The 16,517-nt window shown below is 36.2% G+C and overlaps 1 protein-coding gene across 2 annotated transcripts in view; it reads left to right on the forward strand.

The window, feature by feature from the left end:
* The window catches only part of TRPM7 (transient receptor potential cation channel subfamily M member 7), a 123,810-nt gene that overhangs the window by 31,658 nt on the left and 75,635 nt on the right, over nucleotides 1-16,517 (forward strand). For both annotated transcript variants that reach the window (XM_058737744.1, XM_058737745.1), the window contains exons 4-9: nucleotides 5,229-5,427; nucleotides 8,704-8,917; nucleotides 11,152-11,276; nucleotides 12,935-13,106; nucleotides 14,938-15,112; nucleotides 16,067-16,190. In XM_058737744.1, coding sequence (XP_058593727.1) covers nucleotides 5,229-5,427; nucleotides 8,704-8,917; nucleotides 11,152-11,276; nucleotides 12,935-13,106; nucleotides 14,938-15,112; nucleotides 16,067-16,190 — 1,009 coding nt within the window. The remainder of the gene's footprint in view (nucleotides 1-5,228; nucleotides 5,428-8,703; nucleotides 8,918-11,151; nucleotides 11,277-12,934; nucleotides 13,107-14,937; nucleotides 15,113-16,066; nucleotides 16,191-16,517) is intronic.

Genomic DNA, 16,517 nt, shown 5'->3' on the forward strand with positions numbered 1-16,517 from the left:
TTTTGTTGGTCTTTTTGTTTCATTGGTTTTTCTTTTCTTTTCATATTTCATTATGTTCTCTTTATTATTTCTTCCTATCTGCTTACTTTGGGTTTAATTTGCCCTTTTTAGTTTTTTAAGGTGGAAGTTTAGATTAGTATTGCTTGCAGATCTTGTTTTCTAATTTATATATTACAAATTTTTATCCTATATATTTTTATAGTGCAAAGTATGCATATAAATACACTAGCTTTTATACTAAACACTGTACAGTTAGATCCCGCATATTTTGGTATTATTTCTATTTTCATTTTTTCAAATATTTTCTAGTTTCTTTGTGACTTTCTTTGATCCATGAGTTAATAAAAAGTGTGTCATTTAATTTCCAAAAACTTGAGGATTTTCCCAGTATGTTTCTTTTATTGGTTTCTAGTTTAAAAAAAATTTTTTTTTAATGTTTATTTATTTTTGAGACAGAGAGAGACAGAGCATGAATGGGGGAGGGTCAGAGAGAGGGAGACACAGAATCTGAAACAGGCTCCGGGCTCCGAGCGGACAGCACAGAGCCCGACGCGGGGCTCGAACTCACGGACCGCGAGATCGTGACCTGAGCCGAAGTCAGCCGCTTAACCGACTGAGCCACCCAGGCGCCCCTATTGGTTTCTAGTTTAATTTCACTAGTCTGAGAACATACTTTATATGATTTCCATCCTTATTTTAGTTTATTGAGACTTATTTTGTGGCCCAGAATATGGTTAATCTTGGTGAATACTTCCTGTGCACTCAAGTAGAGTTTTTATTCTTTTGCTGGTGGAGTGTTCTGTAAATGTCTATTCAGTCACTTTGGTTGGCTGATAGTTTTGTTCCAGTCTTACAGGATTCTGATTTGATAAGGAGTTTTGTTTTTTTTTCCTTTTATTACTTTAAAGATGCTTTGCAAACAAGTTGGGGTACCTGGCTGGCTCACTTGGAACAGCATGCGACTCTTAATCTTGGGGTTGTGAATTTGAGCCCCACGTTGGGTTTAGAGATTACATAAATAAAACTTAAAAAAAAAAGATGCTGTACCACAGTGACTGTGGATTGCATGATTTTTTTATAGGATGTCTGCTGTCATAATTAGCTTTGTTCTTTGGCACATATTGTGACACTTGTACTCTGCTACTTTTCTTTCTTTTTTTTTTTTTTTTGCTACTTTTCTACTTTTAAGATTTTCTCTATCACTGGCTTTCAGCAGTGCCCTAGTGTGATTTCTTTAAGCTTGTTTTCCTTAGTTGTTATTGAACTGCTCAAATTTGTCTTTCAAATAGTTTTCAGATTTTTGCCTAGTGTTTTCAAATTTTTATTTCCACTCCCTCATTTCTGGGCCTTGGATTATGTGTGTGTGTTGAGATACTTAATATTGTTCCACAGGTTGCTAATGTTCTATTCCTTTTGTTCCCCTCCAGTCTTTTCTGTCATTGTTTCAGTTTGGATAGAGTCTTTTGCTATTTCTTCAAGTTTACGGGGTTTTTTTCTTTGTGGTGTCTTATATGTTATAAATCTTACCCTATGGCATTTTCATTTCAGATATTATTTTTATTTTATTATTTATTAATTAGTTTATTTAATTTTTAATTTACATCCAAGTTAGCATATAGTGCAACAGTGATTTCAGGAATAGATTCCTTAATGCCCTTTACCCATTTAGCGCTCCTGCCCTCCCACAACCCCTCCAGCAACACTCTGTTCTCTATGTTTAAGAGTCTCTTATGTTTTGTCCTCCTCCCTGTTTTTAATATTATTTTTGCTTCCCTTATGTTCATCTGTTTTGTATCTTAAATTCCTCATATGCATGAAGTCATATGATATTTGTCTTTCTCTGACTAATTTCGCTTAGCATAATACCCTCCAGTTCCATCCATGTAGTTGCAGATGGCAAGATTTCATTCTTTTTGATTGCTCTATTGTATATATATACCATATCTTTATCCATTCATCTGTTAATGGGCATTTGGGCTCTTTCCATACTTTGGCCATTGTTGATAGTACTGCTATAAACTTTGGGGTGCATGTTTTCCTTTGAAACAGCACACCTGTATCCCTTGGATAAATACCTAGTAGCGCAATTGCCAGGTTGTAGTGTAGTTCTATTTTTTAGTTTTTTGAGGAACTTCCATACTGTTTTCCAGAGTGACTGCACCAGTTTGCATTCCCACCAGCAGTGCAAAAGAGATCCTCTTTTTCCGCATCCTTGCCAACATCTGTTGTTGCCTGAATTGTTAATGTTAGCCATTCGGACAGGTGTGAGGTGGTGTCCCATTGTGGTTTTGATTTGTATTTCCCTGATGATGAGTGATGTTGAGCATTTTCATGTGTCGGTTGGCCATCTGGATGTCTTCTTTGGAGAAGACATTCATGTCTTTTGCCCATTTCTTCAGTGGATTATTTGGTTTTTGGGGGTGTTGAGTTTGATAAGTTCTTTATAGATTTTAGATACTAACCCTTTATCTGATAGGTCACTTGCAAGTATCTTCTCTCATTCCGTCAGTTGCCTTTTAGTTTTGCTGATTGTTTCCTTCGCTGTGTAGAAGCTTTTTATTTTGATGAGGTCCCAGTAGTTCCATTTTTGCCCCCGGAGATGTGTGGCATAAGAAGTTGCTGTGACTGAGATCAAAGAGGTTTTTGCCTGCTTTCTCCTCTTGGATTTTGATGGCCTCCTGTCTTACATTTAGGTCTCTCATCCATCCATTTTATTTTGTGTATTATGGTGTAAGAAAGTGGTCCAGGTTAATTTTTCTGCATGTCGCTCTCCAGTTTTCCTAGAACCATTTGCTGAAGAGACTGTCTCTATTCCATTGGGTGTTCTTTCCTGCTTTCTCAAAGATTAGTTGGCCATACTTTTGTGGGTCCATTTCTGAGTTCTCTATTGTGTTCCATTGATCTGAGTGTCTGTTTATGTGCCAATACCATACTGTCTTGATGATTACAGCTTTGTAATACATCTTGAAGTCTGGCACTGTGATGCCTCCAGCTTTGGTTTTCTTTTTCAAGATTGCTTTGGCTGTTCGGGGTCTTTTCTGGTTCCATGCAAATTTTCGGATTGTTTGTTCTAGCTCTGTGAAGAATGGTGGTGTTATTTTGTTAGGGATTGCTCAGATATTATTTTTAGATGTTATAGTTGCATGTTTAATTTAATTTAATTTAATTTAATTTAATTTTTAGTAGGCTTCATGTCCAGCATGAAACCCAGTGCAGGGTTTGAACTCACAACCCTGAGATCAAGACCTGAGCTGAGATCAAGAGTAAGATACTTAACTAACTGAGCCACTCAGGTGCCCCTGGTTTGGCCTTTTTTTTTTTTTTTTTTTTTTTTTTAAATTTTTTATTTTTTTTAACGTTTATTTATTTTTGAGACAGGGAGAGACAGAGCATGAACAGGGGAGGGTCAGAGAGAGGGAGACACAGAATATGAAGCAGGCTCTAGGCTCTGAGCTGTCAGCACAGAGCCCGACGCGGGGCTAGAACTCACGGACCGCAAGATCATGACCTGAGCTGAAGTCGGCCGCCCAACCGTTGACTGAGCCACCCAGGCGCCCCGGTTCGGCCTTTTTTAAAAAAGTGTTTTACATGGGTGCCTTGATGGCTCAGTTGGTTAACATCCTACTCTTGATTTCAACTCAGGTCATGATCCCACGGTCATGAGATCAAGCCCCGAGTTAGGCTCTAGTGGGCATGGAGCCTACTGAAGATTCTCTCTTTCTCTTCCTCTGACCCTCCTCAACTCGTGTGTGTGTGTGTGTGTGTGTGTGTGTGTGTGTGCGCGCGAGCACATGCTCTCTCTCTCTCTCTCTCTCTCAAAAAAATTTTTTTTTCCAGTTCCTCCCTGGTTGTGGTCATGTTTTCATTCTGGTCACCTCCCAGAGCATATTTTTAATGGAGTTTATTTATAGTAGTTGTTTCAGTTTCTGCTAATTCAACCATGTCTGTACAATTTTGGGTCTTCATGTAGTGATTTGTTTCCCACTTATTTTCCTACTTCTTTGCATGCTTCGTAATTAAAAAAAATGTTTTCAGAGAGAGAGAGAGAGAGATCAAGCCAGGGGAGGGGCAGATAGAGTGGAGAGTATAACAATCATGATCCATGCTGTCAGCTTGGAGCCCAACACAGAGTTCAGTGCCACAAACCACGAGATCATAACCTGAGCCGAAATCAGGAGTCAGATGCTTAACCAACTGAGCCACCCAGGTGCTGCGCATGCTTTGTAATTTTTGATGGATGCTATGCGTTATGAACTTTATGTCTTAGGGTGCTGGATTTTGTCATTTTCTGTTAGGGAGTTTTGGGCTTGTTTTAGCAGGGAATTAAGTTACTTTGAATCAGTTTGATCATTTCAAGTCTTGCTTTTCTAGTTTGTCATGGCACATGTGGGTCTAGGTCTAATTTAGCCCTTCTACTAGGCATTACTCTTCTGATGACCCTTTTATAGGTCTTGTATATTGATTGAGATCTGTACTCTGGCTGGTGACACACAAACTGTTCCCTGCCCTTTATGAACTTCCGGAGTTATTTGGCCTACTGTTGTCTTGTAGTTCTTGTTTGCTTTGGGTAGTTTATTCTTATTCACGTTCAAGGAAACCGTTCTGCAAAAATCGGGAACTCTCTCATGTAGCTCACTCCTCTCTTTGTTTTTTGCCCTACAAATCTAGCTCCTTTGGTTTCTACAAACTGCAGTTAAGATTTTTTTATCAAATCATTGAGACTGACGGGCTCCACTGGGTTCCGCCTTCCTATGTAGTAGTGTCCAATAATTGCTTCTAGGTAGAATACAATTGCTCTTTCTGCTCCTGGCCCTGGGTCACCAGTGTTATCACTGTATTGGTTAGTTTGTATTTTCTTGAATTCTTTATATACATGAAATCATAGAAATATGTTTTGTTTGGCATCTGGATTCTTTCGTGCAGCATGATAATTTTGAGATCATCCATATTGTGTTTATTAGTGGTTCATTCCTTTCTGCTGCTGAATACTGTTCTATTATGTGGTTATACTACATTTTTTAGGTGTCCCACACTGAAGTTAGAGGACTACATCATCAAAGCAAATGTATTTATACTATTTTCATGCTATGTTGAAGGTATTAACTTATTGGTATTGTAAAATTAAAAAGTTAAATTATTTTTATACTCTTCATTGGTTCGTTCATTTTAATTCAGTTTTCCATTGACTAATTTTTTTGAAAGATCTTTTAAAAATTTCTTTACTTCAGGTGTTTTTGTGGTCGTTTGGTCAAGCAACATGCTTGTTTTACTGCAAGTCTTGCCATGAAATACTCAGATGTGAAATTGGGTGACCATTTTAATCAGACATTAGAAGAATGGTCTGTGGAAAAGCATACAGAACAGAGCCCAACAGATGCTTATGGAGTCATAAATTTTCAAGGCGGTTCTCATTCCTATAGAGCTAAGGTATGTCACATACTTGATTTTTTAAAATTTCATTTATCTTGTTATCTAAATAATATACATTTGTTGTCTGAAGATTTATGTAACAGTAAGTCAGGAAATTAGTCTCAGCCATTTTGTTATGTATTTTGAAGTTATTTGTATAGGTGCATATAAATATAGAAGTATCATATCTTTTTGGTGAATTGAACCTTTTATCATTATGAAATGTCTTTTAATCTCATCTTTTTTTTTGACAAAGTCTGGTTTTTCTTTTTTTTAATGTTTTTATTTTTGAGAGAGAGAGGGAGAGACAGAGCACGAGCTGGGGGTGGGAGGTGGGCAGAGAGAGAGGGAGACACAGAATCTGAGGCAGGCTCCGGACTCTGAGCTGTCAGCACAGAGCCCAATGCAGGGCTCAAACTCGTGAATTGCAAGATCATCACCTGGGGCATCCAGGTGCCTCCAGTGTCTGGTTTTTCTTAAATCAGCATAGCTAAGTTTTTTTTTCTTCCCTTTTACTTTTAACCTTTCCTTATGTTTAAGAGGTTTCTTTTTTTTTTTTTTTTTTTAATTTTTTTTGACGTTTATTTATTTTTGAGACAGAGAGAGACAGAGCATGAGCGGGGGAGGGCCAGAGAGAGAGGGAGACACAGATTCTGAAACAGGTTCCAGGCTCTGAGCTGTCAGCACAGAGCCCGACGCGAGGCTCGAACTCACGGACCGTGAGATCATGACCTGAGCCGAAGTCGGACGCTTAACCGACTGAGCCACCCAGGCGCCCCAAGAGGTTTCTTTTTAAGAAGCACATAATTTTTAAATTTAGTTTACTGTTGCACTTTTTCTTTATTCCCTTTTCTTTCTTATATGCTTTGGATTAAGTATTTTTTTTATTATTTCCTTCTTTATTAGCATGTTATTGATACATTGTTTTTCTGTAGATTAAATCTTTTATATGTTTGTTTGGTTGTTTGGTTGTTTTGAGAGAGAGGGAGAGAATGAGCAGGGGTAAGGCAGAGAGAGAGAGAGAGAGGGAGAGAGAGAATCCCAAGGAGGCTCTGTGCTGACAGTTCCAGTGCGGGGCTTGAACTCATGAATTGTGAGATCATGACCTGAGCCAAAATCAAGAGTTGGGTGCTTAACCAACTGAGCCACTCAGGTGCCCCTTTCTATAGATTAATCTTATAGTAAACACTACAAAATGCATTTTAATTTATTGTAAGTTAGTCCTTTTACTACTTTTTGGACAGTGCAAGGACCTTCAGAATACTTTTTAACTGCATTTATTTCTCTCATGACTTATGTGCTTTTGTTGGCATAATTTTAAACCCCCCAAACATAATTATTATTTGTTTAGATTCACCAACATTTCACCCTTCAGGTTGTTCTTTGTTCTAACTCCCTGCCTTGCTGGGAAAAGCAGTGCTAAAGGTGGATTCATCTCTCCAAGTTTTCCTATTCTTTCGGATCTGGATCCCAGTTTTTCATGGCCTTGGTAGCTTTCTGATGCTTTCAGACCTGTTATTTATGGGATGCCTGGGTGGCTCAGTCATTTTTTTTTTTTTAATTTTTTTAATGTTTATCTTTATTTTTGAGAGAGAGAGAGACAGAGCATGAGCTGGGAGAGGTGGAGAGAGAGGGAGACACAGAATCTGAAGCAGGCTCTGGGCTCTGAGCTGTCAGCACAGAGCCTGATGTGGGGCTCGAGCTCATCAACTGTGAGATCGTGACCTGAGCTGAAGTCGGACGCTCAACCGACTGAGGCACCCAGGCGCTCCTGGCTCAGTCATTTAAGTGCAGACTTTGGCTCAGGTCATGATCTTGCAAGTCATGAGTTCAAGCCCTTTCTCAGACTCTGTGCTGATGGTGCAGAGTCTGCTTGGGGTTTTCACTCTCTCTGCCCCTCCCCTACTTGCGCTTTCTCTCCCTAAATAAACTTAAAAAAAGCGTTATTTATTTTCTAGCTTCTCTGTTCCTAGGGGCAGAGTTAATTCAAGACAGTCTAGTCTACCATTGTCCAAAGTGGAATTCCTTATTTATTCCTTAAATAATTTTTTTTTAATTTGTTTTCTAAACACAATTTTATGTACCCAAATATAATAATGACTTAAAACTAATGTGGGAAGACCTCGTATAGAACAAATCTCATTGCATTCTCTAGAGTGTTCTCATTTTTGTAGAATTCTGACATTTTGGATTTTGATATTTTAGAATATTTTTCATTGGTATTTGAGCTCTGTAAAGCAGTGGGCAATATATTGTTTTGCAAGGAACCTTTCTTAGAGATGATTAAAAATGTTTTTCTTCTGGGGTGCTTGGGTGGCTCAGTTGGTTATGTGTCTAGCTTGGGCTCAGGTCATGATTTTGTGGTCCGTGAATTTGAGCCCTGTGTCAGGCCCTCTGCTGACAGCTCGGAGCCTGGAGCCTACTTGGGATTCTGTGTCTCCCTTACTTTCTGCCCCTCTTCTGCTTGCACTGTTTCTCTTTCTCTCTCAAAAATAAATAAACATTTTTAAAAAACCTTTTTTTTAATGTTTTTCTTCCAACATATGAATATTTCAGATTTCTTATGCAGTAAATCATACAAACACATTAGAGAAAATGAATTAGAGTGGTCATAGCAAGTAAGTTTTATGATGTCACTTAAGACAAAGATAATTTTCTTAACCTTTCAAACAAGAGTAAATTATACCACAGATGGGACAGCTTATTTTCTATAGAATTTTTCAAAAATTAAACTTGTGAATCCATTTGAACACCTTGAAATATTGAGTAAAAAAATATTTTTGTTATTTTACTGCATATTCAAAATTCTGTTATAAATAGACTGGATCATTGGCATAATTTTCAAAGTTAATACAGTATTTGCCTCTGTTTATAGCAAGAGTTGTAGAAGCTTCCATTTTTTTTCATTATTCTTTTCTCTTTTTCCCTTTTATCATCACTGTAGCTAGCCTTAGCAGTTCCCACTACTGCATACTCATAGTTACACCAAACCATTAAATACTGTGCATAGATAAAGAGTAATTGAGTTTATATAAACAGAAAGAGGAAAATATTTGTTTTAAAGGTTAAAAATTTGAGTACCACTGCTTCTATAGCTCTTACAGAATGATTTTCCAACTTTAAAATCATTTGTTATTGTTTATTCCTAGGAGTGTTAAGTACATTAAAAGCAACCTGTCAAATCTATTTAATAATAATCTGATCTAAATAACATTTTTTTAAGTTGTATAATGTAGAATTATGAAACCTATGAACATATTCAGTTATTTTGTCCTTTTAAAAATCTTTTTTTAGTATGTGAGACTATCATATGACACCAAACCTGAAGTCATTCTACAACTTCTGCTTAAAGAATGGCAAATGGAATTACCCAAACTTGTTATCTCTGTGCATGGAGGCATGCAGAAATTTGAGCTTCATCCACGAATCAAGCAGCTGCTTGGAAAGGGTCTTATTAAAGCTGCAGTTACAACCGGAGCCTGGATTTTAACTGGAGGAGTAAATACAGGTAATGTGATGATTATACCAATTTTATTTAGTGTGTTTATAAATGTTTCATAATATTAATTAGATATTTTAAATAATAGTCAACACCAAATATGAGTATATTCATTTTTTTCTGTTAAATAATTTATATAGTTCCTAAGTATAAATGGTAATTGTAGAAGTATTTGATTTTCATTTAGTCTTAAAAATAATAACTGTAGAGCAGGTATTAACAAACTATGATCCCAGGCACCAAATCCAACCCACTCATTGTTTTTGTAAATAAAGATTTATTGGAGCACAGCTACACTCATTTGTTTTTGAATTATCTATAGTTACATTTGCGCTACAACAACAGAGGTGAATAGATGTGACAGAGACTGTTTACCTTGCAAACCCTAAAATGTTTATTATTTGACCTTTTACCAGAAAAAGGTTGTTGACCCCTACTATAGAGCCAAGTGTTACTCCTGTCACTCTCTGACTACTGGTAAATTGAACCCAGGATGGCAGTCCATTGCCTAGGCAGTGGTAAGAAGTAGCTTTCAAAATTAATTTTTAATATACTATAATTTTTCATTCCAAGTCTTCTTTACCACATATATAAGTTAGATCTAAAAATGGCAGATTAACTTTAGTGTCCAAAGTAAAATATAATTATTACTGTTTGCAGACATTTAATTCATTATCAGCAGCTGGTTTTTGAATCTCATTGTATGTCAGGCATTCTTCTGGATGCTAAAGATCTACCATTCCACAAAGCAAAGAAAATATTTACCTTTGTGGAGCTTATATTTTAGCAGGGGAGATGCAGATAACAAACAGATAACTAAATATGTTATTACATGTTAGATGATAAGTGCTATGGAGACATATGAAATATAGAGGAAGGATGGTGAAGGATGGTGGAGGGGGCTTCATTAATAAGGTGACATCTGAGTAGAAATTGAAGGAAATGAGGGAGCAAGATAAGAATAGTGTGGGACAGAGTATTTAAAAGAAAAGAAACTGCTAGTTTGTTGGAAGAATGGTAAGAAGGGTACAGTGTAGGTAAGTAGAATGAATAAGGAAGGCTAGATGATGAGGTTGGAAAGGTATGGGGGTATGGTGGGTGATGGGATGGGGTGAGTTGGGGTAGAGTGGTGAATAGCAGGGGCAAACGCACATCATTATATAAAACCTTATAGGCCATTACAAGCAAGCACTTTCACATTTACTCTGAGTAAGAAGGGAAGGTTTAAGCAGAGAGTTGACAAGAACAAAGATCATTTGGATGATGTTTTGAAAATAGACTATGCACAGGCAATGCAGCAGTTGGAAGACCAGTGAAGAGGCTATTTCCATAATCCAGATGAAGAAGGAGATCTAATGCATTATAAAAATCAAATTGAGTGATGCACTGGTTTTCTAGGGCTTCCATAACAAAATACCACAGGCTGGGTGGCTTAAGCAAAATAAATTTTCTCACAGTTTTGGAGATCCCAAGATCAAGTTGTTAGCAGGTTTGGCTCCTCCCGAGGCTTCTCTCCTTGGCTTGTAGATGGTCACTTTCTCACTGTTTCCTCTTCTCTGTGCATGTGCATTCCTGGTATCTCTTTCTGGGTCCAAAATTTCCTTTCCATAAAAGGACACCAGACAGATTGGGTTAGGGCCTCATTTACAGTGTATAGTCTCTTTAAAGGACCTGTCTCCAAATACAGTCACATTCTGAGGTGCTGGGATTAGGATTTCAACATAAGAATTTTGGGAAAGATCCAGTTCAGCCAATAACAAGTGATAATGAGGAGTGATATGCTCTTTTGAATTATCTTTTCTACTTTTTTCCTTATTTTTGATTCAGTTGGACAACTTTTGTAGTTGCTTGGTGTGTGTGTGTGTGTGTGTGTGTGTGTGTGTATGTTGCTTATGGTCCTGAGCCATACTCTTCATTTTTTTTTTTAGATGATATGTAGAACAATAACAAACTACAGTTACTTACATGAGGAATCTAAGAGAGGACTAGGCCTAACAACATGGTAAAAGTTATTTTTACGTGTGTTTCAGGCAGTTGTAGTGATTTGACCTTGTGGGATTCTTTTGTTTGTTTTCTTTTTGGTCCTTGTGTTTTCTTTCATCAGTTTGTCTTTTGGACCTCGTTGCTTTTTATCTTTGTATAAAGAAAAATATCACCAATTATAGTGTCATAGATTGAGCACAGGATTATTCTGAAAACAATAACTACTTTCAAATAAAGTGAAATAAATTTTGTATAAACAGGTGTGGCAAAACATGTTGGTGATGCCCTCAAAGAACATGCTTCCAGATCATCTCGAAAGATTTGCACTATTGGAATAGCTCCATGGGGAGTGATTGAAAACAGAAATGATCTTGTTGGGAGAGATGTAAGAATGATTTAAAAAACTTCTTATGTTTGAACTTCTGTATAAACAAAATTAGAGTAAGAATAGTGCAAGTCAACTTAAACCATTCATGATCATACTATACTTTTCAAATTATGTTTAAAAAGTATTTTCTTGGGGTGCCTGGGTGGCTCAGTCAGTTAAGCATCTGACTTCGGCTTAGGTCATGATCTCATGGCTCATGGGTTCAAGCCCCACATTGGGCTCTGTGCTGACAGCTCAGAACCTGGAGCCTGCTTCACATTCTCCGTCTCTCCCTCTCTCTTTGCCCCTTACCCCCCCTCAAAAATAAACATTAAAAAAATTGTTTTTTAAGTTAATTTCTTGAGGTTTTCTTACTATCCTTTCAAAAATGCATTCATAGATATAAGTAATTGGCATTATATTATTTAAAAAAAAAATTTTAATGTTTACTACTTATTTTTTTGAGAGACAGAGTTTGAGTGGGGGAGGGGAGAGAGAGAAGGAGACACAGAATCTGAAGCAGGCTTCAGGCTCCGAGCTGTCAGCACAAAGCCTGACAGTGGGGCTCGAACCCACGAACCATGAGATCATGACCTGAACTGAAGTCAGATGCTTAAATGACTGGGCCACCCAGGTGCCCTGTATAATATTATTAGTATGTTTCGGTTTCTATTTTGTATAGCTATTTCACAACTCTTCCAAATGATGCCAGTCTTTGAAATTAAATTTGTAATGACATTAAGAATTAATTTTATTGTCACTAAGAGTAGTAATCAGTTGCTAGTGTTTTATTTGAATAGGTTAAGGACATGTGAATTGGTTATAACTATTTGTCAAGAGACTACTAAAAAAGAATTACTGAATTATAATGATCACTTTCAAGTGTGATTATATTTCTATTATCAAATTTAAAGATTCTACTTAGGGCTAGAAAAATAGCAATATAACATTTGATTGCTCTAATTCAGTGTCCTTTGTATATTGCTCTTTATTCACTAATAACTTAACAGTTTATTCACACTACTTATTTATTTTCGGTTTCCTTTGCATGTAATAATAAAATAGTATATATTCTAGGGGCGTCTGGGTGGCTTAGTTGGTTAAGCGTCTGATTCTTGGTTTTGGCTCAGGTCGTGATCTCAAGGTTCATGGGATGTAGTCCCACGTTGGGCTCTGTGCTGACAGCCTGGAGCCTACTTGGGATTCTCTCTCTCCCTTTCTGTCTCTCCTCTCCCCTCAAAATAAATAAATAAAGAAATAAACTTTTAAAAAATAATACATATTCTGAAATGAGATGAAATACAGTTGTATGGTTCAACCCATTGTTGGTTAATTTTCAGTTGCTTAAAAGCTTGTACTTTTTCACTGGGTGTTGTATGTAATTGATGAATCACTGAATTCTACTCCTGAAACCAGTATTGCACTGTATGTTAACTAAGTAGAATTTAAATAAAAATTTGGAAAAAAAAGTGTTGGGAGAAAAAAAAAACCATGAACCTAAAAAAGAAAAGCTTGTGCTTTTTGACACCTTTTTTTTTTTTTTTGACATTTTCTATTTGTTACTATATTGTAAATAGAATTTTACCTCTTACTTGCCTTTATAGGTTATTTCAAAGTTATTTTTTCTTTATATTATAATTAATCCTGCCCACTAACTCATGTTTGCTGTTGTTTAGGTGGTTGCTCCTTATCAAACATTGTTGAACCCTCTGAGCAAATTGAATGTTCTGAATAATCTACATTCCCATTTCATATTGGTGGATGATGGCACTGTTGGAAAGTATGGGGCAGAAGTCAGACTGAGAAGAGAACTTGAAAAAACTATTAATCAGCAAAGAATTCATGCTAGTAAGGGAATTTATAAGTTTGTTATTGTTGAGATCATTCTAGGCTAGATTCTAAAAAGATTCTAAAAAGGTTCTTCGGAGGGTTTATTTCCTTTTGTAGCAAGACAACATACAGAACAACCAAAATGACTGATCTTAGGGGCGACTGGGTGGTTCAGTCAGTTAAGCGTCTGACTTTGGCTCAGATCATGATCTCATGGTTCATGAGTTTGAGCCCTGCTTTGGGCTTTGTGCTGACAGCTTAGAGCCTGGAGCCTGCTTCAGATTGAGTGTCTCCCTCTCTCTCTATTCCTCCCCTGCTCACACTCCTTCTCCGTCTCTCTCTCTCTCAAAAATAAGTAAAGATTAAAAAAAAATTTAAAGGGGCGCCTGGGTGGCGCAGTCGGTTAAGCATCCGACTTCAGCCAGGTCACGATCTCGCGGTCCGTGAGTTCGAGCCCCGCGTCGGGCTCTGGGCTGATGGCCCAGAACCTGGAGCCTGCTTCCGATTCTGTGTCTCCCTCTCTCTCTGCTCCTCCCCCGTTCATGCTCTGTCTCTCTCTCTGTCTCAAAAATAAATAAACGTTAAAAAAAAATTTTTTTTAAAAAAAAAATTTAAAAAAAAAGGACTGATCTTAGGCCAAATAGGAAGTCTGAGCCCAAATAGGGTATTCACATATTGCAGCCAAAGCCACAAAGGTTCATTGGAAGCTCTGTTGCTGTTGTAATCCCCTTGCAGCCCAAGGAATTCAGAAATATTCTTAATGTGTGATGTATTCTAATACATGACTTGAAATTCAAGATTGAAGAGGAAAAAAGGAAAAAAAGATACTTTATTGCAAAGTAAGATTCATCTTGTTTAAAGTTTATAACATGAATAGGTATAACTCTTTGGTAGCTGTGTCTTAAAAATTGATATTCTTGACACTGGTCTGCCTTTCCAACCATGGTCATACTTTCTGATTCAACTTCTAGATTTCTCTTTCAAAAAGAAGAAATTTTATAGTCCTAAGACACCAAGAAGGTGGGCTTTGTGACAAAGTGAAATAGAAATACAAAATTATAGAAGGGTGCATTCAAATTATGTTGGAGTCATATCCTCTCCTAAAATTCAGGAATGTTTTAGAATCCTACATTTATGTGTATTGGGATTCTTTCACTGCAAGTTATTGTAAAAACAAAAATTGGTATTCTTCACTAAATCTTTTCTGTTACTCTTGTAGAGGTCTTGGATTTTTTTTTTTATCAGTTACATTTAGGTAGTCCTGACTCATTAATTTTTATGTTAATGTCTCATTGCATTTGAAATCAGAAATACACATTTTAAAAACGAATAAAAACAAATATACATTAGAAGTTCAACTCCCACAGTATTAGAAAGCAAACTAGGGGTGTCTTGGCTGGCCCAGTGGGTGGGGCATGCAACTCTTGATCTCAGGGTTGTGAGGTCAGGCCCCATGTTGTGTGTAGAGATTACTTAAAAATTTTAAAAATCTTAAAAAGAAAAACAAATTGGTGTTATAAATTATTTGTCAAGAGTTCCAATTAGTGAAATATACAAAATAAATTTTACTTTTCAGTGAATCTAAATTCTAGTGCATGCCTAATCATAGAAGTATTGTATTTCTAATTTTGTCATTTAGAACAGATTTTAATTTAATGAAAAAGTAATGTATTCGGTGTTTAACTTATGCAAGATTTGGTATCATGTTGAGTACATAAAGTGAAGTCAGCACAGTCGTATAAGAAATTATATTTTGGCTTATTTTTGTTTTGGTTTTGATTAAGTAAAAAAATAAGATTAAATTGCTCTATGTTTTGCCTGATATCTTGCAATCTTTTACTTTGTTAAGGAATTGGACAAGGTGTCCCTGTGGTGGCACTTATATTTGAGGGTGGACCAAATGTCATCCTCACAGTTTTAGAATACCTTCAGGAAAGTCCTCCTGTTCCAGTCGTTGTTTGTGAAGGAACAGGCAGAGCTGCAGATCTACTGGCTTATATTCATAAACAAACAGAAGAAGGAGGGTAAGTATGTGATTGCAAAAAAGATTTTAATAACTATGTAAAGAGACTTATGGTTTTTAGAATATTGGATTAATTTCAGTATTTTATGAACATGAAAATTTAAAGTTTAATAATACCTTTAAGGTTTGAGGAAATAGCTTGTCTTATACATTATGGGAATGAATTAAAATATAACAGTCTTCATAGAGGACAATTTTGTAAGATCTATCAAACATACAGAGGCATGTATCTTTTGACCCCTTTGTTCCATTTCTAGGAATTGTTGGTATACGTGTACTTTTACACGTGTGATATACACAGATTATAAAAAGTTACTCATTACAATGTTTTTTGTAAAAGTAAAAGATTGGAACAAAATAGAATGTGTATCAAGAGGACTAGATAAACAAATTATGGTATATCTACATAACAGTTTGTGGCTGAGAAAGGTTGGTATCCGTACTAGATTTTGGAAGATTACCAAAGTATATACATGGAAAGAGGAAAGCAGTTGAGATGGAACTGGGCAGATGGAAGATAGTGGGAGACTTTCACTATGAATTTTCATTTTTGTATTTTATAATGTTTTATGTCATTATATTTTTGAGCCATATAATGAGAAAATGTGAATGTGGTCGGTCGTGTTTAAGATATCTTGGCAAAGTATTGCTTAATACATAATAATATCTTATAATTATCTTTATACAGTATCTTATAAATGTGAGTACTGTTATAGCAACACATGCCTTGTAAAACAATTAAATAATACAAAGAGAAAAATAACTCCCGTTTTTCCCCCCATATGGCTTGCAGTTGGGAGTCTCATGAAGGAGGATATTTCACTCAGGGTGAAGTACTTAATATTAATACAGTATGTTAAAGGTCTTAACATAGATTCATCTATACTTCATATTAGATTCTACAAATAATAGAAATTGAAATCAGTGAATTAAGTTATGTTTCCTTTCACTCCAGCAATCTTCCTGATGCAGCAGAGCCTGATATTATTTCAACGATCAAAAAAACATTTAACTTTGGCCAAAGTGAAGCAGTTCATTTATTTCAAACACTGATGGAATGCATGAAAAGAAAGGAGCTTGTAAGTAGATTTTGCAGAATAACCCTCTTTATTTCATTCAAAATACATTATAAATTGGTGAAATACTTTTGTTTTAAATTTGGATTTAAAATTTTAAAATATTTTTTAACCATGCAAAGATGTCATTTATTATTTTGTTCAAATGGAGGGATATCATAGAAGGACTATGGTTTCTGTATGGTATTGAGACATACATTTGCATTTCTGTTTTGGGAAAAGTTTAATAACTAGACCTCCACAGATTATATCTAGAATCAAGCAAGAACTGTCAAGAGTTGTTAATGGTTTCTCCAAAATATATCTGTAGGAGCTCTTGGTTGGCTTGGT

This window comes from Neofelis nebulosa, chromosome 7, assembly GCF_028018385.1.
Source record: "Neofelis nebulosa isolate mNeoNeb1 chromosome 7, mNeoNeb1.pri, whole genome shotgun sequence".
NCBI classification, from domain to species: Eukaryota; Metazoa; Chordata; class Mammalia; order Carnivora; family Felidae; genus Neofelis; species Neofelis nebulosa.